The sequence below is a fragment of the Plasmopara halstedii genome, assembly GCF_900000015.1.
Source record: "Plasmopara halstedii genome assembly, contig: Scaffold_525, whole genome shotgun sequence".
In the NCBI taxonomy this organism is placed as follows: Eukaryota; Oomycota; class Peronosporomycetes; order Peronosporales; family Peronosporaceae; genus Plasmopara; species Plasmopara halstedii.
Genome location: NW_020187445.1, coordinates 1,191,303 through 1,213,757, shown reverse-complemented (window position 1 = coordinate 1,213,757; position 22,455 = coordinate 1,191,303). Strand labels below are relative to the sequence as shown.

The 22,455-nt window shown below is 44.5% G+C and overlaps 8 protein-coding genes across 8 annotated transcripts; 5 read left to right on the top strand and 3 right to left on the bottom strand.

The window, feature by feature from the left end:
- Positions 1 to 1,267: 1,267 nt before the first annotated feature.
- On the bottom strand, positions 1,268 to 1,492 carry PHALS_10875 (putative polyprotein; the record flags this gene model as incomplete). The annotated part of the gene is made up of 2 exons (XM_024726377.1): positions 1,268 to 1,297; positions 1,367 to 1,492. 2 exons carry the CDS (start codon positions 1,490 to 1,492, stop codon positions 1,268 to 1,270), a joined length of 156 nt encoding a protein of 51 aa, XP_024577060.1.
- Positions 1,493 to 12,188: 10,696 nt separating this feature from the next.
- On the top strand, positions 12,189 to 12,801 carry PHALS_15467 (uncharacterized protein). The gene has a single exon (XM_024726376.2). It carries the CDS (start codon positions 12,240 to 12,242, stop codon positions 12,600 to 12,602), a length of 363 nt encoding a protein of 120 aa, XP_024577059.1. The 5' UTR covers positions 12,189 to 12,239; the 3' UTR covers positions 12,603 to 12,801.
- A 407-nt stretch (positions 12,802 to 13,208) lies between these two features.
- PHALS_10874 (uncharacterized protein) lies at positions 13,209 to 14,786 on the top strand (the record flags this gene model as incomplete). The annotated part of the gene is made up of 1 exon (XM_024726375.1): positions 13,209 to 14,786. One exon carries the CDS (start codon positions 13,209 to 13,211, stop codon positions 14,784 to 14,786), a length of 1,578 nt encoding a protein of 525 aa, XP_024577058.1.
- A 191-nt stretch (positions 14,787 to 14,977) lies between these two features.
- On the top strand, positions 14,978 to 15,334 carry PHALS_10873 (uncharacterized protein; the record flags this gene model as incomplete). Its single annotated transcript, XM_024726374.1, has 1 exon — positions 14,978 to 15,334. The coding sequence occupies one exon, from the start codon at positions 14,978 to 14,980 to the stop codon at positions 15,332 to 15,334; it is 357 nt and encodes a 118-aa protein (XP_024577057.1).
- A 399-nt stretch (positions 15,335 to 15,733) lies between these two features.
- On the bottom strand, positions 15,734 to 16,577 carry PHALS_10872 (uncharacterized protein; the record flags this gene model as incomplete). The annotated part of the gene is made up of 4 exons (XM_024726373.1): positions 15,734 to 15,741; positions 15,802 to 15,852; positions 15,918 to 16,040; positions 16,487 to 16,577. 4 exons carry the CDS (start codon positions 16,575 to 16,577, stop codon positions 15,734 to 15,736), a joined length of 273 nt encoding a protein of 90 aa, XP_024577056.1.
- A 152-nt stretch (positions 16,578 to 16,729) lies between these two features.
- Positions 16,730 to 17,131, top strand: PHALS_10871 (uncharacterized protein; the record flags this gene model as incomplete). The annotated part of the gene is made up of 3 exons (XM_024726372.1): positions 16,730 to 16,791; positions 16,874 to 16,983; positions 17,058 to 17,131. 3 exons carry the CDS (start codon positions 16,730 to 16,732, stop codon positions 17,129 to 17,131), a joined length of 246 nt encoding a protein of 81 aa, XP_024577055.1.
- Positions 17,132 to 17,568: 437 nt separating this feature from the next.
- Positions 17,569 to 19,617, bottom strand: PHALS_10870 (uncharacterized protein; the record flags this gene model as incomplete). The annotated part of the gene is made up of 1 exon (XM_024726371.1): positions 17,569 to 19,617. One exon carries the CDS (start codon positions 19,615 to 19,617, stop codon positions 17,569 to 17,571), a length of 2,049 nt encoding a protein of 682 aa, XP_024577054.1.
- Positions 19,618 to 19,714: 97 nt separating this feature from the next.
- Positions 19,715 to 22,118, top strand: PHALS_10869 (cyclin b1 interacting protein 1; the record flags this gene model as incomplete). Its single annotated transcript, XM_024726369.1, has 19 exons — positions 19,715 to 19,936; positions 19,995 to 20,055; positions 20,133 to 20,145; positions 20,217 to 20,237; positions 20,293 to 20,320; positions 20,385 to 20,393; positions 20,460 to 20,502; positions 20,571 to 20,591; positions 20,659 to 20,669; positions 20,731 to 20,756; positions 20,812 to 20,815; positions 20,881 to 20,902; positions 20,982 to 21,124; positions 21,186 to 21,230; positions 21,294 to 21,576; positions 21,634 to 21,742; positions 21,808 to 21,822; positions 21,896 to 21,969; positions 22,054 to 22,118. The coding sequence occupies 19 exons, from the start codon at positions 19,715 to 19,717 to the stop codon at positions 22,116 to 22,118; spliced, it is 1,215 nt and encodes a 404-aa protein (XP_024577053.1).
- Positions 22,119 to 22,455: the final 337 nt, after the last annotated feature.

Here is a 22,455-nt window from a genome sequence, read left to right as displayed (position 1 = left end):
TGGATCAGGGTCGACGCCCGACGTCTTGCAGCCAGCATACGGCGTCGCCGTCGCCTCTCTACAGAGGGTCATGTCTCGGTGAGACCAGGGTGAGCACACATTTCGCGTCGTTTAGTATCATCCTAAATATATATAGTAAAATCTAAAATATGCATAATTACTGGCTATCTAGCCCCATACCGTTTTTTTGATTTGGTGTGGTCACACCATGCACATCTCGTGTGACCCCCCCTGGTAACAGGGTACGTGTAACCCCGTTACAGCATCAATCTGGATAGAATCGAATCTACTCTTGAAATAGCAGATCAGACAAAAGTCATTGTTACCTTGGAGACTATTGTTTTCGTTTCTGAGTGAAGCGTACACACCCAACTTAGTTTAGTACTTAGCTTAAAATCTTAAATACATGCCTTCTTTGTGCAAGGCACGCTGCAACCTCGTTGCACCTAGTAAAATGTTTATCACTTCGACGACCGTGCTGTATCATATGTAAAAAAGGAGCAGTTTAATTATCTATCCTCGGGACAGCCAGAGACACACATATACCTATTGATGGTCTCGAAGGGATATGACAATTGGCGGTCAAGGGCCTGAAGCGGTAATCGTTCGTCTGAAGGCGTCTACCAGCTACGGGAAAACGCTAGTGAGACATCTTCAAGAATGCTTCAGCAGGGCATCGGTGGAAGCGCAACCAGCTCCAAACGTGAGCTGCTCATGTAAAGCTTTCAGCATTTTAAATTTAGAGACAGGGGTTCTGTCATCCTCTAGGAGTGTGGTTGCAGCGGGGCTGTTGTAGCTCTTTCGGTCAGAGGAAGCCTTGTTAAGGTCGGTGACTTTCGTCCTTTACTAAAATTAGTACGAGTGTAGCGGTTCGCAATCCGCTTATTCCAGGAGTAACAACAACATTAACCCAAGGCTGATCACCTCCACCGTTTAGAATGTAAACTGTATTTTTGGATTCTATTTGCGGCAAAGCCGCCTATATTAAAATTTATGAGTTTTTCTATTTAGATAGGAAGCTAACTAAATAGCCAGTGGATTTCCATTGGCTGTTCCAGCCACGTACTGACTTGTTTAAGTGTAGCCACATTATTGTGTGGTCACAAAATATTGTGTGACTCACACATTTGTGTAAGTACACCATCCTGTGTGGCACACACGCCCTTCTTTTGCGTTGGGGACGTAAACCAACTTGCCGTGAGCCCATTCCTTGACCTTCCCGGACAGCCGCGTTAGGGGTAGTCGATCTTCACAGACGGCGCCTCGGTCAACACTCAAGCGATAGAGATGTTAAACTCTTGAAACCATCGATTCAGCGAGAGTTAGTCTTCGCCGCCAGGGGACACATGGACGTATCTAGTCTCACGTCGTCATTCGTGGAACTGCGCGAGGGAGTTGACACTCGCCGATTCGTATCGGCGAGCTCGCGCTTCGTGAATTCTTGTGCCGCTGGACGCTGATGGCCAGGCGTTGCTGAGCACAGCAGCGACATGACAACAGCTTATCCGGACATCACCGCGAGGCGGTGGAGAGCTTCCCACTCGATGTAAGTAAGGTGGGGGGAAGCAGCGTGGTCGAGGTCTCGACTCATGTCGAACTTGGTCATTGGAAGGACTACTAAGTGCTACCAGATGTCACGGGCCAATTATTGACCTCGTTACTAACACTATTGTGCTGAGATAGCTCGCTATAGAGCAACTACGTAATAGGTTTGTGGAAATAAAACTCTAACACTATTCTAGGACCGGGGCGAAAGTCCTGGTCGCTCACATACACGTCATCGACCAATTGGCTAATGTTGGGTCTGGCTTCCACTGTATTGGCCAGTAGGATGATAGCAGTTTAGCGAACGCTAATCATGTGCTGATGCACCTACCTACGTAACGCAATGTATATAGTTATGTAATGGATGGGCCCATCACATAACGCCGATCTTGCCCACGAAGCAATCGAGAGCGGGAATATCAGGTGTGAAGAAAATGCATCTTTCAGGTAAGCATAGAATTTATTCTCTCGCATTATTTGGAAGAATTAGCGAAGGTGGTCAAGCTGAACATCGACAACAACGTTCTCGACCGTTTATACTATGAACGAATATATTGTCAAAGAAACTCGGTGCAAACTCTTTCAATGAACGAGAAAGATTCGTGACCATTCTCTTGAAATTCGCGGGTCACAGACAGCTGGACTACAATGCGGATACTTTCTCTCACGCACATGGCCAACCTTCTATAGCTGCGCAAAGAACTGGTCAATTGCGATGACTTGTTTACTAGCAACGGCCACTGCCATGTGATACAATACTTCGTACTAGGTAGTATGGCAATCCCATGACAACTGCCTCTATCAGATGGAAGTTTGTCTGGTACCTGGTTTGGGAATATATTAGCGTATTCCTTGACAGGCCCATACATGAAGTTGATCTTTTAGCACCCTACGACTGCTCATTAAACCCTCTCTTCCGTGTATTCTCATCAAATACTTCTGCAGAATTGATAAAAAAGTCAATACCTTCTTTGACGATAGCACATGTTTACAAATTCTGGCTTTTTACGAGGCTACGTTTGACATCTTCTTGCTCATCAACAACGGCAAGTAAAACAATTCTTTGACAAAGCTTGGAGGATTACCGATCTTCACCTGACGGATAACATCGACATCAACTTCTCCGTTGTATAGTTTGTACTTTAATCAGAGGCACGCAAAATACTTGACGAAAGAAGACGAAAAAATTCTCCTCCTTTGTCTTTTATTCTTCTCTTGAAATGAGTCTTTGCTTCTAGTCCTATTATTCTACGTAGAATATTCGCCCATGACTTCCATGTCGATAGAAAAAGATACTGTCTTTTTCTGGCGCCTGACTGCTACCTTCAGTTGGTGTCATTTCTTTAGTCTCCTCACACTTTTCTGGTGAGCATGGGGGCTAATATACCCCATAATATACCTTGGACATCTGAGACATCTTCAACAGTATATGGTCCCAAACCATTTTGTTCGTCGTCAAGCTGCTTAATTTAGCGCAGGAAGACTTGTTGGCGATGGTTTTCATATCCATCTGGTCAATGCTAGGCTGGTAACGCTCTAACCATGGCACACCTAGGATGATGTCTAATGGTCATCCAGGCCAAAAATAAATAACCGCGTCTACGCCACGGCAATCCCCAAGCTTTATTGCCAAGCAAAGGACTTGCTTTGGCATCTTCGTTGCAGATCCATTCGCTAGCGAATCATCGTTTTTAGTTTTCACATTGGGCAGACTAACACGATGTTCAGTCAAAATTTGAGCTCGAATAAAGCTGTCCGATGCGCCATTGTCATTCAAAGCTCGTAGTGGTTTCTCAAAACGATCTACAAAACTCCCTGGACAATCAAAGTCACACTTTCCCCGACACTATTATGACACCTAATGGAAGCTGCATGTGCCTCATGCACGTTGAGGCTTGAGTTTTGTGTATCCACTGCATCCTCAGTACCCTTCTCCAACCCTATAGCAAACGCCACCCCTACTAGTCGCTTCTACTTTTTTATCTGTGACAACGACCCTTAAACGTCCGCGTAATCCGAACAACCACCATGTGTCTATCGCCGACTCGATAAAGATACTCTGCAGTTCCGAGCAATATGACCTGAGCTTCGACAGCGAAAACACTTTCATCGTTGTGAGGAAGCTCATTAACAGGCGTAGAAGCGTACAAGATGCTTATTGGCACTGAACCATCAATTGTAGCTGTTGACTGACGCGCTTGTTTTGGTACGAAGCCATTGAACTTAGCTTGCTTGATGTGAAGTCTTCATAAAACGCACTGTTGATGAATTCATTCAGCTTCTTGGGGTACTCACGCAACAGTTGATTTCGGATCGACCCATCAATCAAACTCGCCATGAAAATTACAACTCGCGTTGAAACGTAGATTGACTCGTCTACAATGCTCGAGACCAAGTAGCAAGCACGCTGTGCTTACGAGTGTAGGTCGTCACGACCATGACAAGGCTTCAAAAACTTGGCACGGGCTCGAAATTCACTGAGTAATGGGTCAAACGCCTTTTTTAGTACGATTTTGAAGCGTTCGTAGCTAGGAAAGCAGTAAAGACCAGCTAAACGCTTACCAAACGATCAAATCTTCGCACGACTGGCAAGGTTGAATATTGCGGACAACAATGGCTGCAAAGTGTCTCGCAGTTGTCTTGCAGTGATTGCTGCAACCGACTTGACAAACTTTTGTGGGAGGTTCTATTTCTCTCCACCGCGGTACAAAGAGACGTTCAGCTTTGAGCATCGTTCTGTAAGAAATAGACGTTCTGACCTGTTTCCTAGGTTCCAAAATCTCATGACACACGGAACTGACGGGTCCGGAAAAGACGGCTGCAGTAAGCTGACTACATCAGCCCCCGATGACTCTTTCTATTCACTCGAGTGCCATTTAGTGAAGACAACTGATGGGATATCACATTCGCCAGTGCCTCTGGTTTGCGGCAATGATGTGCCGAGTGGCACTCCAACTCTCCCTCCATGTCGCACGAAGAGAGACATAAGTATGGCTTGGACTGGGATGCACGATGGGCTTATTAGCCGCGCCTTCCAGCAAAAATCAAATTTCGTTCGAAAGACCGCTCGAAATGCTACCAGGTGCATGAGGGCGCTGTTCACAACAGTTCCTCGAATACAACCCAGACGCTTGTGCAAGGAGAAAGCGATTACTGGCGCGGAAGGAAAGGATAGACTCGAATTGGATGATGAAAGAACAATTTAGGGACTTGAAGGCAAAACGTTCCTGCAACTGAATCAAAATGAATTCATTGCTTGTAGAGCTACATGCAAAACACCCCAATAGCTCCTGGAGATTCTATATATAAGACCGTGGAATCCTATACATCTGATTATACATCAAGGAGTACTGAGTTTGAACCTCGCCTTGAACTTACTGTTATATGGCCTTCGAAGTGTTTATCCTTTCACGTTGAATCGTGGCATATGAACGTTATTTCAAGGAATAAATACTGTTAACTTCAGTTTTCAATAACGGAGACATGAAGAAGTGTCCTCATTATCCCTTCACTATACATGTCATGTTTTTTTAGTTAGCTATGACAAATACTCAAAGTATTTCGGCTCTTATTTTGCTTTCACTAGCATGTATTAATCTAGAGAAATCAGCCCCAAGATGGTAAATCTTACAGAGCATAATGATGACGATGACACACATATATGATAGCCCGTTCTGCAAGGCAGTTGACTTCAACACAATGAACTTTTAGCATTCTCGTTGTGGCGGTAGAACGGTGACCGGCTGTCAATAAAGAATGTGGTAAAGTTTGTAAATGTGTACAGCGAAAGTCAACTCCAACGCAACGTGGGAGAATTTCGCTTCAATTTTACGGCCCTCAGTGCAGCATACGTCTGTGTGCCAGTCAGAGATGGACACTTTTAATCTAGCTCATCACATTTCTAGCAAAATTACAATAAGTTTGCCGTAAGTTGCGGATCTCGATTCGAAAAGACGAACAGCATGTAAGCTATGTTGGCGAAACACTTTGTCGAGGTATATCAAAGCTAAATCTCTTACCACTTACAGTTTAGCTGACAGCAACAAGATTCGCGTATTTGCTCACATGATCCAATAAGATCACGATCCCGATATTATAGAATGCACCCCTCGATAGACCAAAACTATCTCCAAGCTCACTGATTGTCAGCACTCTGCCAAAACCGGGAGGCTGGCTAAGGGGCTTAATGCGTGCGACAAGCGCTTATTCCGCTGAAACGTTTTGTGCGGACGCAAATGCAAAAAAACGCTGCAAAAGGTGGAGTCTGAGTTCCAACACTTCTTTTATCACAAGCATTTCAACAATATACTATATAAAACTATATTGGTGCACCTAATCCGTACGGTGTGCGAAACGCGATGTCAACATCGTTGCATGCAATCTAAGTCATCGGGGCGACACAATAGCACATCCACATACGCATTAAGGCGATCCGTTTCGTTCCGTACCTTGATTGAATACTCAACAAAGACGAATAACATCGAGCTAATACCGATCAGTAACGGAATGCCGATGTCGCTGTTCGCAGCGGTACATAATCAGAATAGCTCACAAATGGTATTTCGCCCAGCAGACTTACTCTGAGCTTTACATGAACGAGCTAAGAATAAATTAGTTTCTTATAAAACCTGGTTGTTATAATTGCCGCTATGCTGGCGAGACTCAAACGTGATAACCTGGTCATTAAAACTGGGATTTGCTTGATGTAAAGCACAGCTCTGGCTAAGTCCAAAGCGTCACCGCAAATTAAATGAACAATTCAAATTCAGAAGACCAGGAATGAAATACTCACGAGGGTTTTTGCCTAATCGGCCTTTAAATATCTTTCCGACGTATTCTAGCGCCATTTAACATGCTTGGCGGCATCATTGGCACTTAACCTAAGCAAATAGTTAGTATGGCTTTTATCCTAACCAGCCTTTCATAATCATTTCGACGCATCCGAACATTATTTGACACGCTCTACGAGAAGATTTGATTAAGGATGTACATTGTCTGCATGACAGCACATAACATGTGCAAATAGTTGGCTCGACCAGCCACTTCTTTTATAATCATTTGATATAGATACACTGGGAAATCTACGACGGTCTTGATATTTGCGGGAGCCATGCTTCCCACAATGCGTCCCAGAACGAAAATGTTGTCTGGGTCAACCATCACAAGACTATATTGGCGAACAGCTTGATTCAGTCTATGCACTCAACACTGCTCGTAAGTGTTTTAAAAGATTTACATCTGGCTCGACACGCTCTATGACAATGTTCACATGTACTGTCGAAATTGATCCGAGCAAATGCGCGAAGCGCCCAAATAAAGCATATTTTCACCATTAGATGACGCAGAGGTGTTATACAATCCATTAGGCGCTACCAGCCACACTCCAATTATCCCGCTCGGAATACCGACTGGGGTGAGAAGGATATCACTGTCTTTCGCGAACAGTCGATAGCACCCGTCAGTAGGGCTAAAAGCATGGAACACGGTGAATCCAGCCCAAGCTGACCTGCAGTGCATTCATTCAAATAATTGGTGTATTGCGTCAGAATACTAACTGCCCAAATTTCCGCTTGCTGGAACATTTCCAACACAGAAATTTGGCGCCATGTGGAAGATTCTTTTTCTTGTGTAAAGTCGGTCTATGCCTCGTTCGAAAGAACGCGCCTTTGACGTCACAGCAATCCCTGAGTATGTGTCACTATTTTATAACGCAGTGTTAGGGCCCATAAATCAGTTATTCTTCATGAAGCTCTCTTTGATCTTTTCAGATATTTATTTAAATCTTAATCTGAGAGCAATTCGCATGGTGGTCACGTCATGATATTATTCAACAAAGGATAGAAAAATTAAAGGACTCTCGTGGTAGCCGTCCCTCTTGCTCAGAGCTTTGCGGTTGTCTTCAAAATCAGGCCTTTTTGTCACGAATGGTGACCTCTATTCTTTATTCAGTAGTGATCTTACCGCGTTTCCTCGTTTCCTTCGCCTTGAAGACGCTTACACTACACCCTTAGAGCTTTATAACGCTTCATTAGAGCTTCTGCTTGGGATTATGAAAAAAGATTCAGATTTCTCAGAGCTACCCTGGTACAACATTTACGAGTAAGGGAATATTCCTTCCACGCACCAGTGGAGATTCCATGTTTCGCACGGTGGGCGTGTTAGATGTAGTGCTGACCCAGCAGTACCGTAACATCCCGACAATGATGAAAGTCTTAAGAGCTGACCCTTTTACTCGCGTTTTCAGTCACCCGTCACCACCAGCATAGCACAGACGACCGCAAATCACAGTCGCTAATACCCATTTGCACTAAATAGTGCAAGAGATCATTTACTTACAGCTGTAAGCAAACTAATTTATCAAGGATTCACAGAGGAATTCATGACACAACGTCACTTATTTCAATATCAGTATAGATATCATTTGTATACTGCAAAATGTTTTTGCGGTTTCTGGATATAGCGGCTTACTGACGCTAGAGAAGAGAAGAGAAGGTTTGCCTCCAGAGCTCTGCTGAAGTCATCGTTTAACAAATGTTCGGACAGCCCCATGTCCAGCATCGGAGCTACTGCACCTTCATATCTACGCCAAAAGTGCTTTCGCTTTCAAGCAGCGGTGGTATCATGACCCATTAAAACTCCTCTAGTTATAGTGCGTAACGCCGAACGGTTCTGATTTTTAGTACGCTCATGACTCGTGGCGTTCTAGCCAAGTCATACCTGAAATGAGATCATGAATTCACAACCAAGCAAAGTTACAATTTGTGAAAGTCCTTCACCATCGCAGCAACTTGAGAAGGACCTGTGATGTTTTGCCAGTGCCCCGTCGCAATACGCATGGACATTTACGACGACACCTATAATGCCTGAGCACACTATTCACTCTTTTGGAAGTTGCGCGCCGAATGTAATTAAACCGAATGCTTCGTAACGTGAACAGTGCTCAGTGGATTTCGTGCCCTCCACGCGCATCACTGAGGCCTCGCCTTCATAGCTTCAGTCCTTGGCCGACCATGTCACTCTTGGTATGTAGCTACTGTTTTGATACTTGAGCAGCGCTCAGTGGGTTACGTGCTACGCCACGTTCAGCCCGCGAGCCACGCTCGGGACTTCTGTCCAATACGCCTCTGGTTTTGACAACTCGGATACTAGCACGTTGGCCTACCCGGTCTAGTAATAGCACTTCTGCTTCCTGGTATAGGTAAGGAAACGCGATTGCACGCGATATTCTTGGTCAGGCAGCGAGAACACTCGCAAAAGCTGCAGTTTCAGCTCCGTCCGGGAGGAATCGCCGCATCAACCGAAGTGCCGCACGTGCCCATTTTCGTGCTCGACCCCCGAGCTTGGAGATAGCTAGCGCCACGCGCTGTTACTCGTTCTGGAGCATGGCGGATGCCATAGCCATAGCCATATCGGCCTCTCTCCATCCTTACCCTCAAAGGTCTTAAGGACCACCATGAGCGGCCTAGGTCGGTCGGGAGAAGTCATCCGTCGTCGGCGGTGGCGTCATACGCAGTCGACGCCAACATCTTCTGCTCTAGGTGCTCTAGCAGAGCATTTTCATAGCGCTTCAGGTCCTTACAAAGCAAGGTGTTGTACGCCCATAGGGCCAAGCAGGGACCACACTTTCTTAATCCAGTCCTGCATGCCCTGGGACAAATAGGAGAATAACTCCATCCTCACAGAGGAGCAGTTGTAACAAATAAGGCGTAAATTGATACGGGCGCTACCAAGTGCAGCGGGGCTGCCGTAGCTCGTTGCTTAGAAGAAGCTTACTAAGTCCACCGACCTTCGTTCTATACTAGAATCAGTACGAGTGTAGCGGATCGCAATCCGCTACATCCAAGAGTCACTACAACCTTAACCCAAGGCAAATAAACTTTTCCGTTCAAAATGTGAACCGTATTTTTTTTATTTGCGGATAAGCCGCCTATATCTATATATATAGGTTTCGTAATAAGATTGTAAAACCTTAATTTATAAGCATAACTACTGGCAGTCCAGCCACGCACTAACTTCTTGTTAGGGTGTAGCCACACCATTGTGTGATTACACCGTCTTGTATAATCCATACGTTTGTATGGAAACACCATCTTGTGTGACCCATCCTTCATACCGGGGTACGTGTAACCCCCGTTACATAAACGCTTAACAAGCATTTACAGCGCTTGAAGACAGCTTCACTTTGCATTCTACCGGACCTGCTCCACAGAGAGCCCCCTTCCATACACTTCTTCAATTAGCCCATCGACCCTAAAAAAGTGAACATTTCCGCGACCGACGCCATCAAAGTATTCACAGCGAGTTGTTCTTGGAAACTGCACTCAACTCTTCGCATCTCGGCCCAACACCCCCACCCTAATATAACATAATAAAGACCAAGCCGCTTGCGCCCTCTGCGCTCCGTTTCATCTTTGCATCAGTGATAAAATCAATAAACTTTTCTTCGGCTGATAATGTTGCCCTCTTCCGCCGTTGAGCTCACAACGACGTCCATCTCATCACCAACGAGCTCGACCTTGCTCACTGAGCCCGACTAGCTAATCCGCAAGCGCAAGCCTCTCGCCGAGGCTCGCCATGAACATCACATCATGGCTATGGTGTTTATCCATTAAAAGTTACTTGCTACTCTGAGGATCCGATCTTACGGGTCTTCAGCTTACACGGAAAGGCCAGTTTGTCGCTTAGATCAACAGTAAGTGGTATAACCTATGTTCACAATGAAAATTGCGCCTTGGAGAGTGAAAGCCAGTTAGACCGACGCCTTGCGACTAACAATGCTCGAAAATCCTGACATACCCCTCTTGTCTCTATTTTTTTATGAGTGGACAAGAACTCAGAGCAACCAATACGCCGTGTTGAGCGTGATCTGCGACATATGACGCCTCCAATATCCTTGTGCTAAAAACGCCTCCCATACTGAGGTATTGCACGATATCTTTCGTTTTGCGCGTGTCCTGACAACCTAGCTTGCTGAAATAAATGGCGACGCGTTGTGATTCGATTGTAGCATGGTCATATCTATGGCCACCTCAACTACTCAAATCTGGATGGGGATATTTTCTCTCTGCGCTCCGAGGCTGAAATCTCCACATCAACAGCCTCATGGTGGGTGCCACCTAATTTCTCACTAACGCTTGGTTAGAGCTCTCTTGGAGGCCTCCCATTTGCTCATCACCAGCTTTTAAACACATTCAGTCGAGTGGGCCACTATTCCGCAAGTTTCCTGACCCCTTCGGGTCAACCATCAAGATAAACTTGTATGGCGTTTAATTGGCCAGAGACAGTAATACGAGCATCTCGTGTTCCACCCTAACAGAATATCGAATATTATATGACTCGGTCGCGGGATTGACAACAAGAGCGACAAAGAGCACCGAAGTAGCCGCGCACTTTGCACAATAAAGTTTGACTTTGAAATTTCTCGTTAACCAAACCAATCGCTCCTACCAGGAGCAAATGCGAGAGGCATTGCCGTGACTTGGTGTCTTATTTGCTCTTCTGATCCAAGATTACAAAGACAAAGGATAAAAATTAATAAGGCTGATACTCAATATACACCGGAATCTTATCTCATCATGATAATGTCTCATTGTCTAACGTACGGCGATGTATCACTTGCTTCTTCTTTACGAAATCCCGTCATCTATATACATCGGTATTTGTGGATATTAATAGTTACACAACGTGTAACGTGAAACTCAAACAATGTGCAGCAGGGCTGCCGTAGCTCTTTTGCTTGGAGAAAGCTAAGCTAAGGTCATCGACCTTACTATCTCGACTAGAGCCAATTTTCTATGATCAATCAATGATCTTCTCTGCTTTCATTTTACTTTTCGTGAAGAAAAAACATTCTATTTTAACATCGTACTAGAACCTTCAAGTTTTTAGTCTATAGCTACATTGATAAAGATGTTGTCATTTCGTAAAAGATTTACAATTAGGTTTGACATCAAAATAGTTTATTCTAAGAAGAAACGATCAGCTTGATAAGGTAGCGAAGCAAGCTAGATTAGAGATTGACACGGACTGAAGCTTTTAAACTTGCCATTCGCAACGCAGGCGGCGCGTGACTAGTCTTATGCATCAAGTAGAGCCCTGCTGTAGCCGTCCGTCTGTCTGTTCAGCGGTTATAGAAATTCAAAAAAAAATCAATTGTACTGTCAAAATGTTTTTATCTAGGAATGGTTATCACGTATGTGCATTTTACAATTAATATAAACGGCTTTTTATTGGCCTTGTGGCATTGCTAGACTGCATGTAGACCATCATACCGGCTAAGCTCCGATGAGTGCGAGTCTGAGACTAGCTAACCAATGCAATCACGGTGTAATGAATTCAATCGCCGCTCATTCATGCTGTACGCTGTTAGAACGAGATATTTGAGCAAGTTGTGTAAGCTGTGACATTAATGATAATGCATTGAGTCATGAGATGTGGTCTTAGTATTTTAGAGAATGCAAACAATGGTTTTAAATGCAAAACAGTCGAGGAAAGTCCAGTCAAAACTGCAGTTCGCAGCAGAGCTGAATTATGTTTTTCGAGAAGTAAAACTGTTGCACATTAAGTTATTTTGTCTTCTACCGGTACTCCTTTAGCAGCTCAAAGCATGTGAGTGCGCTTCCGGATAATACAGTATCGGAAACGACAAAAGTACGTACAGCTTTTGGTAAGGATTTTGTTTTGCGGCTCAAAGCATGAAAGCGACAGTGGTTGTATTTTTAAATGGTGCAATGGCTGAAACGACGAGTACGTTTAGCTTTTGGTATTACGAATTTTATTTCGTTCAGCGACGGACAATGCTAGGCTCCCGGCACGATCATTTGCGGCACCGACAATGCAAGCAGTGGAAATATTCTGATGAAGATGCCTTTAAAGCAGCAAGCTTGTGCCGCGATAATCTCATTTGCTTCTTAACTTTTACGCTTGAATCAGTCACTACCTCACGGGAACAGATAAGCGTCATGACTTGCGCGATAACTACGCCAGTCTTCCATACGGACCCATTCTACTGCAGTCATTGCATCGTCTTTGTTTGCCAGATTGGATACTGCTTCTGACAAAATGCATTTGACAAGCTTCGCTAGACTCTTGCATACTTGACGAGTGCGCTGTCTACTACAATATCGTTCGTTTGTTCACCTGTGCAACTTTTATTTTGAGACACGTGTTGCAATTTTGAACTAAATGTTCTTGACATAGCAGGTCATATTACTTTGGTAATGTAAGGTGCACACACACAATAATACAGTACATACACTCTAAATTTTGGGTCAACTGGCTGCAATGTTTGTTCCATATTTTCACTGATCCTACCTACTCAACCCTCCCATATTCGTAAAATTTCAAAACGCTTCGAAAGATTCAACTGATTTTTTTTGCCCCAAAATTTCTGTCAGCGCAAACAGGCGGTAAGTGATAGTTTTAATAATAATCGTTTTGGGTCCAAGCCGCAACCCGGCGTAGCATATCGGCGACAAACAAGGTGCGTTCCGCCAAACACCCTGCATTGCCCGATCGAGTGGGCATAATCAGCTTTTGTTTATACTTAACATGGCACAACCTCTCAAGGCTGAACCTGTACTTAGTATTCCTACTTGATCTGACAGCTTATCTAAATGTCTTTGTAGCAAGCAAATTGCTGAAAAGTAAAAATTTCCAGCAAAATGGAATCCGACGGTACTAGCGCTACAAGCCCCGAGACTGCAAGCCCTTGGGCCGTGTCCCCATTCCAGACTAAAAATCCTTTTAAGTCTTGCAATACGTCGTCTCCGCCTGCCGAATTGGAGCCTGAACCGGATATCGCTAGGTCTGCCGTGATGAATGACTTGCCAAAGCTGGATTTATTAGCTGTTTCTTCAAATAAGCAAGGAGAAAGTGCGACTACGTCGGTGTGGACGACGTCGCCTGTCACACAACTTGAAAGTACTGTGCAGGAGTTTGCATGGACGCTAGGCACGACAGAGCAGGTGCAAGAAGTTGCGAAAAAGATTGCTGGTACAAATATTATAAAGGCGGAAGACGTTGCTGTCCCATTCAAGCAAGATTATTCATCTCAAAATACGGTACTGCAAGTCGAGGAGAAAACAAAGTTCGCATGGACAACGTCGCCATGCACAACGTCGCCTCGTTCAGAGGAAGTTTCAGCAAGTGCATGGATGGTACCGGTTGAAACGAATGCTCAAGATTTTCTAGTCATGGAGGATGCGTTGGCTGGGAATTTGGCAAAAGAAGAGTTCGTGGTGGAGATACTTGATGATAAAGTAGATGAGCCAGCTGCAGCTGTGGTCAAAGAAGTCGCTAGTGCGAACAAGATGAAAAATGGGTCGGCTGCAATCTTAAATGGATGGAGTGCAGGCTCTATGCAGTACGACGAGCTGTTGGATGGCTGGAATTCAGCGTCTGAAAAGCAAAATGTTGCTCTACCTGATGTTGTGGAGGAGGTTGCTGGGAAATCCGAATTGAAGGAAAATGACCCTGCACTTACAAACGAGGAAGTGAAGTTGACCGGCATTCATAATCAAGAAATTCTTTCTGTAAGCCCTTGGACAGCCGCACCGGTACATGATACTGTGGATATAGTCACGCCTGTGAGAATTAAATCAGCACGGGCCGTGAGCGAAGTTGCGTCGCTCGAAACATCACACGCCTCGGTTGTGAAGGAAAAACCCATCATTAAAGAAGTCCAGTCCATCAGCGCCTGGAACTCAGAGCCCACAGTGAAGGTTGTAGAAGAGGCTGGTCCTGATAAAGTGATGAAGACGTCTAAAAGGGTTGATAACATTACAGAACCCGTTGCGAAATTTGCAGATGCCCATGCAGCTGATGATGAGAAGGAACGGAATGTGCTGCCAACCAGAAACGTAACGCCAAATCAAGAAAAGGCTAAGCTGATTGTTGATAAGGTCAAAAAGTCTATAGAGCCTTTGAATGACGTAGCTGCCAACCCTGTCCGGAATACTGAGTCGGTAAACCAGAACGGTGTAGTTAAGAAGGAGGAGTCTGTGATGCAGACTCAAGCTTTATATAAAGCAGAAAAGAAAGGCGTTTCTTTGGAGGCCGTGACCGCCAGCGACAATATCGATAGAAAGGCTACCGCAAACGTGTTTAAAGGTGTAGCCATCTACACGACTGGCAGCACGGTCAAGGACAGTAAAGTCTCCCGTGTTGGAGCAATCGCCAGTTCAACCGATGCACCAGGCACCTGCGGCGCGTGTGGTGTCGCTAGCTGCAGCATAATGTAGTTTGCTTGACCTTCTCGAGACAATGTATACCATGTGGAGACTGCAGTGTAGTGCTCTGGACAAGTGGCGCATTTTGCGCCTAAGTCAAATCTCAATGAACATTTTTGAGGTGTATTTACTTATTTTTCTCCGTATGTCAACCAACTCATTTGCAAATCAGCCCATCGAACGTTTCTGGTGCAAAGTAAAGGATGTCAGACTCGCCTTGGAATGCCGCCCCTGTACCTGAGCAGAAGCTACATCTCCCTAAGCCCGCAGCCCCCGTTATCAATGCAAAGAAGGAGGAGCACACTGTGTGGAACGCTGCACCCAAGCCGAACGCTAGTACGGCCGAAAAGATAAAAGATAAAACGCGGAACGCTTTGGAGGACGCTAAGGATCTTAAGGCCAAGGTTACAAGTACTGTCGAAGGGTACAAGAATGACAGCGTCGCTAAGGTGAAGAAAATAAATGAAGAGCGAAAAGTGGCCAGAGAAGACAAGAAGAAGGAAAAAAAGGCCGAGGAGTCTGCGGGTGCCTGCGGCTTCTGCGGTTGTACCATTATGTAATCTATCAGTAAATGTTGGATTTCATGAATGGGATTGGCTGCGATAGTCTTGATAGTAAACTCATGTAGAATCACTATTTTTTACGGGGTTAAATTTCGGGGTTCGTTGCTTAAATTTGTCAATCTGATGCTCGAAGCAGAATTACGTTTGAGGAACAAGCCGCTGATTTAATTGTACGACTTGTATTTGTATGTGGCAACCCTGAAGTAGTGAAGTCCGTGAATCCTGACATGTGGGGATCGCTGGCCTTGGACCCCAATAGTGAACAAGTCCGTTTCTGCACAGCGCAACGGTACAGCGATTACCACTGTTATGTCATCATCGTTGTTATTCGTCGATGAGCAAGAGCAAGACAATATGTTCACGACGCTAGGGGGAACTTGCGTTGTGAGAGGATCTCTAGGGCCCTGGTACTTTGGCGTGTTAGAGAACAGGAAACAATGCAAATGTAATACGACACAACTCACCAACTGACCGTCTCTTTTCCATCCTCAAGTGTATAGATAGATCTTCAGACGCTGTCAGCGTGATAATTTCTCGTGTTAGAAGTGAAAAGGTACCAGCAGCCTTGTGATAGCCTTACCCGCTGTGTGCAAGGTGCCACAAGCTACTTGGGCGATGTCGCTGTTAAGACCCTTATCATTATGCGTGGAGCAGTGACCAAGCTGATTGTACAGATCCAGCCAAAGGTAAACAAACACCTCCCCTGACGTCGAGATTATCGCATTATGAGCCCCTCTGTTGCGATGAATTGGGCTTGTACATTGGCCGGCAATTCAACAAGCGCTAGAGTATTTAGCTGCTTTTCCTTTAAGCCAATACTAACTGGCTGTACAAGTTACACCCCCATGCCCAAATACGACCAGCTGAGTCACATGCGAGTGAGTGCATCCCTCCTGCAGCCACCTCAACAATATATACGGCGTGAAGAAATACTAAACTTTTGTTGGAGTATGCACCACTTCTTCCAACTTAGCTGCTGTAACTTGACCAGATCTATTTCAGCCCCACGCATATACGCACCACGAACAAGCCAGCCGCAAACAACTTTATTTCATTGCTCTTTTATCTTTATTTTTTCACCAATGGTTGACCCTTTTCCACAAAATCAAGCAGCTTGCCCAAAAATCTTTCCAATATCAGCCTCAATACCAACTGTAAAGGTAGGTATCTCCCCCATCGACAGCCATGAACGTTCGGTCCATTGGCGTAAAGCACTCTTCAAAGAGCTTGTTGTCATCATGACTTAAGATCGAGATGTATCTGCATCTCATTTTAGCCAATCGTCACCAAAATTTAATCGAAATCACAACGAGCATGCAGCTCTAGGCGGTCACAGCCTCGATCACAGTCACGACTACAGCCACGACCCTGACCCTGACCACGATCATAGCCATGAAGTGGAAGATACAGACGGAATTTCCCTCTTTCCCTTCATTGACACCAACAAACTTCGGGTGCTCAATGCGCTGGACCCACGGGCTGTATCTCACCCGTTCAAGCCTAAAGACAAGACCACTCGCTGTTTCTGACTGGCAGCGAAGACGACCCAGAGCTGATAGTGTTTGCTCCATTAACAAAATCTGCCAACATTAAGGCCATATCTTGGGGTGCACTGGCGACGGCACTCACCTTAAAGAAGTTAAAATGTACGTCCTGGAGCTGAATTTGAAAGAGCCAATTTTCATGTGGTTGTTGCTGGTATTTGGATGCTATTGCTCAGTTTCACAAATCAAGACGATATTGACTTTACTAATGCAAAGAGCTGCTGGCGCAGCAGAAATTAGGTCTGGTTGAGGTCGACACGTCCAATATTAACTATCCGCTTCAGTATGTCAATCAATGTATTTGAAAGGAATGCTGAAACTCTTATCTCGTTACTCCAGATTACGCAAATTTCAAGGTGTAAGCAGTTTGACACTCTTCAACACATCTTTGAAGGCGACAAAACCAAAATCTATTATGTCAGCATCACTGGCGAAAATAAAAAAGCGCGGTATATTTTTTTTTCAAATTTACATGATCGGTACTCTATAACACAAAAATTAATTCGATTCATTCTATCGCATTATGGCGTCATGGCATAGTCGAGTGCGTTTATAAAGCACGTCCTCAGCCGGCTGACCACAAAGTTAAGAACACGATCGGACCGACGTCGCTCACTTAGTTTAATGCAGTATGTTGAGGTCGAGCGGGCGCGCCCTGCTCGACTCAATAAGAGTGTGAAAAAATGTTCATGGCCTGTTTCCTTGCTGGAATTCCAAAAGGGCCAACTCTGCTTGTGAGGCCTTATTTTCTTCCCTTTTTCGTTTCTGCTCAAGTTCGTTGAGCATTTGAGTTATATCACGCACTAAATCATTCTGCACCTGCACACATTCTTCAGTTCGTTCTTTGGTATCGTTGTATTGCTCATGGTTGGTGGTATTGGGAATGATAACGCTGTTCTCATCGTGCAGATGAGGCTCGTACCGTAGTGGAATACCGTCAATGTCGGATTCCTTTTCTTCCTCGCCTTCACCTAAACAAGCCTGAGCAAAGTTAGGTGAGTCAGACACTGTTGCACTTTCACCCCTGTCTTCAAATGGATAAATATGCTCATTGCGTAATTTGTGGTGAGTTTTTCTTGTGCCAAACTTAATAAGTTTTGGATTTGCTGATGTGGAGCATGTTGAATCTTCATTCGACAAGCTTGAACATTCAGAAACACTGTCTACAAAAGCCTCCCAGTCAAATAGATTATCTTCTGTGGTATCAGCACCAGTCTGGTGACATTTCAATGATATACTGAGATTTTCTGAAACTTCATTTAGATCCCAAGAATCCGCGTGCTTGCTTACTCCAGAGCAGCAGCTCTGACAAGAGATGAGACTTGGGCTTTTCGCCAAAAGCCTATCGCTGGCATTTCTTCTAACCTTGGCGAGACCTAAACAGCTTTGCCCTTGCGAAGATGAAACGCTTATATTTAATTGTGCAGCCGACAGGTCACTATATTCGTGTACAACTGACGGCTGACTTCTTGACGATGACATAAATGCTCCATCAACTTCAACTTGGCAATCATCACTAAGAACGTCATCACTCGGATGTACTTCGTCACCCGGAATCGGTATGTTTTCTATAGGACAAATCTTACCGGATAGAGAATGCCTTAATCCCACTCTGGCAGTCGATCGCTGCGCGTTGAATGTCTGCAATTGTGATTCATCACGCTCTTTTAACATATGCTTAAGACGATCAACCTCTTGACACAGCACCTTCTCACTAGCTACGTTTTTTTTTTGTAATCTATCGATTGTGGATGCGTATTGCAGGCGAATTTGACTAACATCCTTTGTCTGCAGAACAACAATCTCGGACTGCAAAGCCTCGACCTCAGACTCGAGAGATTGCCATTTCTTCGTCAGCTTGTCTATTTGTCGTGCAAAGATGTCCTTCTTTTCGGTCGTTTCTTTCAGCAGATCCAGCAGGCGATTACGGTCAGATGTTATTGCATTCAATTGTTCGTGCAACGATAAAACTTCTTTATTCAACTTAATGTTGCATGCTTCGGTCTCTGACAGGCGATGGCTGACATCACGCAGTTCTTCTCTCTTTGATTCGTCATGTCTAGCAAGCATTGCCTCAACCTCATACAACTTCTTTTCTAAGTTTGAGTGGAGTGCTGCTCGTTGGATAATCTGCTTTTCCAGTTGCTGAATATGCTTGCGATCACCCGCAATTTTGCTGTCGTGTTCTCGCTGCGTTCTCTTGAGAAGAAAGTCCAGATCTTTTCGTAGCAACTCCTGATTGCGCACTTCTTCCTGTAGATTTTCAATTTGAATGGCCGCTTCTTGCAGCTTCTCACCTCGAAATGCAAAAATTGACGGTGCTAAGTCCATTGCATGGTTCGTATTCTTCTTGCAGCAATTGTGCCATACAAAATGGGAGACAGCTGTTGTCGTCTTTTTCTTCGAGGCGCCTCGAGAATGCAGCAGATCGTTGCGCTCCTTTACCACCTGTGCTGCGTATCGCTCTAAGAAATGTTTCTTCTCTCTTTCGCAAGCCGCCTCTCGAGTCAGCAGCTGTACGTGGCTTTTGACTTGCTCCATATCCTGCTCCAGTGTAGACGCGTATAGACGTAGGTGCGTCGCCAGCATCTCCATCTCGGTGTAACGTGGCAAAATGTGCAGTACGTATCCCAGAAGTCTCTGCGGATCGGATGCAGGGGGAATTGGCGGTAGCTCCAGCGCTGTTAGCGTCTGTTCCACTTCGTGCCATTCGCACGAGACATGTAGCATACTCATAATTGAAATTTTTCTCGGAAATGTGTAATTTTGTTATTGAGTTGAAGCGACATTCACTCTTGTATTCCGCCCTCTTGTCACTCTTGTTCAGTTCGTCATGGACGACGACAGCCGCATGAGTGAAACATCTAGTGTGCGAAATCGCGTTCAACGCCACGTACCATCGAATTTAGGGGATATGGATACGGGCGATGAAGCCACGCTTTCTGCGTCGCACATTCGACCGCAGCTGCGCTGTAACGCTTGCTGGGATCCAATCCTGCCTGATTCGCAGTCTGCGGAAACTTGTTATCGCACAAGCTGTGGACACTTGTTTTGCGTAAGCTTCGGTTCATTTCTGATAGTCGAGTTGTCGCTCAAATTTTAATATACTGCAGGAAAAATGTGCGTACAAGCACTTCGGACAAGGAAGGCTCAAGTGTCCTGCCTGCAGCGTCGGTAGGTGATGTAACGTAATGGGCTTGACTTTGAAGCTGGTGTGGTATGCTCTGATGATTAATTTACTGGATGAGAAGATCTGAGTCAAGTGTATGCGTCTCATATGCTTTTACGCTGGATTGCTGATGGCCAAACTTGTCTTAACATTTTAAATTTTCAAGGCGTGACGGAATATCTGAGACGTAAGCTGGTAAATAGTATGGCTGTTTTTTATTTGTCGAGCTAACAGGTTTAAAGAACGATTCACGGCTTAGCGAATTCGAAGGTAGCTTCAAAAATAATCGACGATATTGATACCAAATTTGATAAACAATATATTGCCAATTTAGAGGACCGAGGTGCTGTTCTGCTGCTCTTTATGACTTCTATCGTGCAAGCTTGTATGCGTAACAAATTTGACTCAGGCAATATGGGAAGAGATGATGGCAGATCCGTCGTCGTGCTTTGGTATGATATGTTTCGGAGAACTGCACAATTCTTATATCCGCTGACTGGGTTCCGTAAACTATGTACAGAACACTTTCAACATGCTTTGGGTAACAAAATGATTGCCTTAAATCAAACTCACGTAATCTGACTCGAGATTATCTGATCATTTCATAGATTTCGTCTTGGTACGTTTTTTCAGTAGGACAAAATTGATTTGGTTCGATGCTGACAGCGTTCACTGTGCAGTTTCAGTTAGCACAAGATTCCTTCAGGTAGGGTGTGTTTTTTATATTGCTAGCAAGAATTTTTCTTTAAGTGATTGAGCAGACAAGTAAGTCCATCATCTTTTGAATTAATGTCTGCAATTTACGTTAATTCAATTGTGCACGATGATAGGAAGAGATCAGGCGCCAGCAAGGTTCGATGATATCTTCTAAATACGGATCATCGACATATTTATATTTCTATATTTCGAGTGAGCTAAAAATATGTTGAAGCTGATGAGCAAAAGGCTTTTAAAATCCAGCATGGAGAGAAGTATATTCAACTGAAAACCTATACCGATCAGCTCGAAGCAGAACTTCGAGAAACAAAATCTAAAATGCAAGCACTTACAGCATCTAATGATGAGCTTCGCGAGGCGAGTGTTTATATCATAGTATCTGTTGCTTATTTGTTAGCTCATCACGGCCTGGAAGTAGGCATACAAGGAGAAGTCACGAAAATGCCGCAACTGGGAAAAAATGGTCAACTCCGATAAAAGGAAAGTGCACACATAGACGTAGAAGCCTAATGCTGCTTGCGAATAGTGCAAAACACTTAAAGCCCACCCCAGCGCACGGCAGTTTCCATCACCAACACGGTCCACAATGGAAGGAATGGGAATGCAACAACAAAACGGTGCTTCCCTGGTTACGCAAACCAGCCAATTCAACCGTCCTTCACTGCGTCCAACAGCGAGATCCTACGCGGTCAATGCTCCAGCTCCGTCAATGCGGAATTCAATGGCGAACATGGAAAGGCTGGAGTCCCCAAGAGTGAGTCAAAGATCCAACATTGGATTGTTCGATCGATTTTCGAGACCTCATATCGGTGCGTGTTTTAATACTGGGCACAATAATTTCACAACTGACACACGCCCAATCACAGGAGGGGCCACACGTTTGTGTGTCCAGCCTTTGGGTGGATCAAGAAATCGGATCTTGCGACCTAAAACACCATTGCAAGACTCTCAACGTGTTGGATTTCTATCCAAGAGGTAGAAAAGCCCAAATCAGTGATGAAAAGTATCACAGCATCTGAACTCCTTATTTTTATGATTAGACCAACTTTTCGCATGTGAGTGTAATATACTAAAAGCATAATTATATGTGCTCAAGTTAATCTAGCATAATTCTGAGCCTACTAATAGAGCTCATAAATTAGGTTTGATAATTTTCTCAGAAATAAAAACTGGAATTTTGCCAAACGCTCAAGTACCTGTAGGTACGTAAAGAATTGTCCTCTGGGAGGAAATTGCCAATCTGACATTGGCTCATTACCGGTGAGTTTTGTCTGATTTTAATTCAGCCGCGACGATACATGACACTACGCAAATCGGTGCTGGGGCTGGCAGTGGCCCAGCCAGTCTTTAAGTGGTTAACAACAAAAAGAAATCAAGGGTGATTTGAGGATATATTACTATCGTGTCGCTACGTATGTAACGGGGTTACACGTATCCTGGTAACGGGTGTGTGTGTCACACGAGATGGGCATAGTGTGACAGCACCCAAACAAAAATACGGTATGTGCAGCAGTTATGCATGTATTTAGATTTTACTACCGTAGTTAACAAAAAGATTACTTCTCAAAAAGATCACAATTTGGATAAATCCCATCACTTTTTTATTTATTGTGATTTTGCGTTCATTTCGAATTACCGTACCATTGTTGCTACCTATCATCACCTGAGATGAAGCGGTTCTTACTGAA

Excerpts from the sequence above, each read along its gene's own strand:
- PHALS_15467 (XM_024726376.2), top strand. The coding sequence starts at position 12,240 with ATGAAAGCGACAGTGGTTGTATTTTTAAATGGTGCAATGGCTGAAACG.